This window comes from Corylus avellana, chromosome ca6 (genome assembly GCF_901000735.1).
Source record: "Corylus avellana chromosome ca6, CavTom2PMs-1.0".
Lineage (NCBI taxonomy): Eukaryota > Viridiplantae > Streptophyta > Magnoliopsida > Fagales > Betulaceae > Corylus > Corylus avellana.
This window is the reverse complement of record NC_081546.1, coordinates 27,852,641-27,855,632: the sequence shown is the minus strand read 5'-3', so window position 1 is coordinate 27,855,632 and position 2,992 is coordinate 27,852,641. Positions and strand designations below refer to the sequence as shown.

The window sequence follows — 2,992 nt, the reverse complement described above, 5'->3', positions numbered from 1 at the left end:
AATAAAAAAAGATAACAAAACATCTAATGAGTTACTCTCACAAAAAAAAATATATATATATATAGATTTTTTTTTTAAAAAAAAATTTTATCCATAAGCAATGACAATGGTAGGCTATGAATTATGACGTAAGGGCATGTGCAGCACAACCATTAATAATTAATTTGTCAATAGTCTAATTGGCTCAATATTTAATAATTTATTCAAAAAAAAATACTTAATGTTCTAATTATGGTTAATTGTCTTTAATTAAGGCTCCCAATTATGATAAACAAGTAACTAAAAAAGAAAAGAATTTAATGCCCAATATATAATACTATACCCAAGATACCTAAGAAAAAAAAAATCTGTTTATTTGTGATTTTCTGGGATAAACCTAATATATATACCCAAGATTTTCTTCTTTAAATCACTTAAAAAATCAATATCATTAAAAACCTACAACGTTCAATTAGCCAGTAATGTAACATTAAAATTGATTTAGCTAGACCTATACCCATATATTCTCCAACGTTCCATTAATATTGAATTTAAAAACTTAATTAATAATTTTGTGTTTCAGAAAGCGAAAAGAATAATTTCTCAATTTAAATGAAATATTAATATTAAGATAAATATTAATTTAATACATAAATATAAGAAAATGGCATAAACTTAGGGGATGTGCTATACATCTTTTCTACATCCTTTTTCCATTTTCTTATTTTCAAAATCATGATTGCATAGTGGGTCCATGTGTATATAATCTCACATATCCAAATGATAATTTTAAAAATTAGAAGGAAGAAAAATAACCCAAGAGGAAATGCATTTCCTAAACTCATCGCTCTAGGCTTTAAAATGTGAAGGTGCCCGCATAATCTTCCCATCCCAAAAGCCCAATCCTCCTACTGACTAGTGACTACCGTCTACAAGTCCTGTTGTTAAAATAAAAAAATCTAGAATAATCTAGAAGGAAAGGGGCAAGAATGGTTAGAAATACCTGTTAGCCAGAGAACTGCCGGACAAATCGGCCACTTCTTTTAGGACGGTCTTCCACCTCTGTACTTTCATTACATCATCCTTGAACCTTTTTTCAAGTGTAGCAAACGCTTTTCCAACACTTTTGGTTTGATGTCGTACTTCTGACGGATCTACATCGTAGAACAATGGTAAAACCTTTTGCCTCCTTATTTTTCTACACTCGATTATCTTCATTAGCTCATCTAGGCACCATTGGGATGATGTGTAGTTTTTAGAGAGTACAATAATTGAAATATCAGACTCTTCAATGGCTTTGACAAGTGCGGGTGAAATTTTCTCTCCAGTTCTGAGCTTGTCGTCCATGAAGGTGAGGATTCCCTCTCGACGCAAAGCTGCGCACAGATGGGCAGTAAAATTGTTACGAGTATCCTTGCCTCTAAAACTCAAGAATACATCCCATCTACTAATGGAAGAAGAGGAGGAAGAGGAAGAGGGTCCGTCGAAAGCCATGGACGAAGTTGCAAGAGTACTAGTTCCTAGAGAAGATTGAGAGAGATTTGCAGAACCCATTTCCGGGACGGCCGACGAATCAGATCTGCAGAGGGATGAGAAGTTGAAGCAGTTGAGCCGGTCCAAAAGAGGAGGTCGGGTGAGTTGGGCAGGAGGATGATCCAGATTGGCGTGATCGGGTTGGAGAAACTCTGTGATCGGGGTCGTGTTGGTTTGCTGGAACTTGTAGAGTGAGAAGTTGAAGGACCTAACTCGGTCGAGCAGAGACGGGGCATGAGCGAGTTGGTGTTGTTGTGATGGTTTTTTGTGAGAGCCGAAATGTGAGGTGAGGAACATGGTGAGGATGGTGAGGCTGAGGAAGGGGAAGAGCCAGGTGGAAGTTAACCAACTGGCCATGAGAGCCCAAATGGAACTCATCTCAGCAAACATACACAGAAACTGAGAGCTTCTTTGGCAGAGGGTAACAATGAAGTTAGGTTAGCTTTGTGTCCTGGATTCTTTATGAAGTAGTTTCTCCGAATGAATTCCGGAATATAATTAGCCGGGGAAATATGCTTCGAGTTCATGAAGTAGACATTGATCTTTTATTTATTTAAGAGTTGTTACACTTTTTAAATTATTTTTGGAAAAAATATAATTTAGCCCCTCAAACTACCAGTCATTTTTATTTTATCCTTTTAATATTCAAAAAGTGATAAAGTAGCCCACAAACTACCAAAAAATTGCAATTTGGCCACTCCGTTAGTCAGTACTGTCAAATTGGATGGAAAATGCAAAACAACATCATTTTTTGAGGTTAAATTATTAAAATGCCATTTTGAAAAAAAAAAAAATCAATTTAAAAAATGTCCCCTAAAAAGTACGTCGTTTAGAGGAAAAAAAAAACGGTGGTTTAAGGGTGGCTCGCCGGCCACCCCATGGCTTATAAGGTGGCTCGCCATGGGGTGGCTGGCCGGCCAAGCCTAGGCATGTGGGGTGGCCACCCAGCCACCCCCAAGCCATGGGGGTGGCTGCCCAACCACCCTAATAGGCTTGGGGTGGCCACCCAGCTTGGGGGTGGCTTGTCGGCCACCCCATGGCCTATGGGGGGGCTCGCCAGCCACCCCATAGGCCATGGGGGTGGCTAGCGAGCCAACCTTAAACTACGGGTTTTTTATTTTTTTATTCTTCAAAATGACGTTGTTTTGGGAGACATTTTTTAAATTGATTTTTTTTAAAAGGGTATTTTAGTAACTTAACCTTACCAGAATGTCGTAGTATTGAATTTTTCATCCTAGTTGATGGTAATGACTAACAGAGTGGCAAAATTGCACCTAGTTGGTAGTTTGGAGACTACTTTATCACTTTTTGAACGTTATGGGACTAAAATGAAAATAACTGATAGTTTGAGGGGCTAAATTATATTTTTCCCACTATTTTTTTAAAAGTGTGTTTTTAAATAATGTGTTATTATTTTATGAAATTTATTAATTTATGAAATGATTGACACAGTATTTTGAGAATTAATTTTTGAAAAATA

At 36.8% G+C, this 2,992-nt stretch overlaps 1 protein-coding gene across 1 annotated transcript in view; it reads right to left on the bottom strand.

Moving 5' to 3' along the window:
- Nucleotides 1-1,890, bottom strand: part of LOC132185528 (disease resistance protein RPV1-like) — an 8,326-nt gene extending 6,436 nt beyond the window's left edge. The window contains exon 1 of the mRNA XM_059599291.1: nucleotides 983-1,890. Coding sequence (XP_059455274.1) covers nucleotides 983-1,890 — 908 coding nt within the window. The remainder of the gene's footprint in view (nucleotides 1-982) is intronic.
- Nucleotides 1,891-2,992: the final 1,102 nt, after the last annotated feature.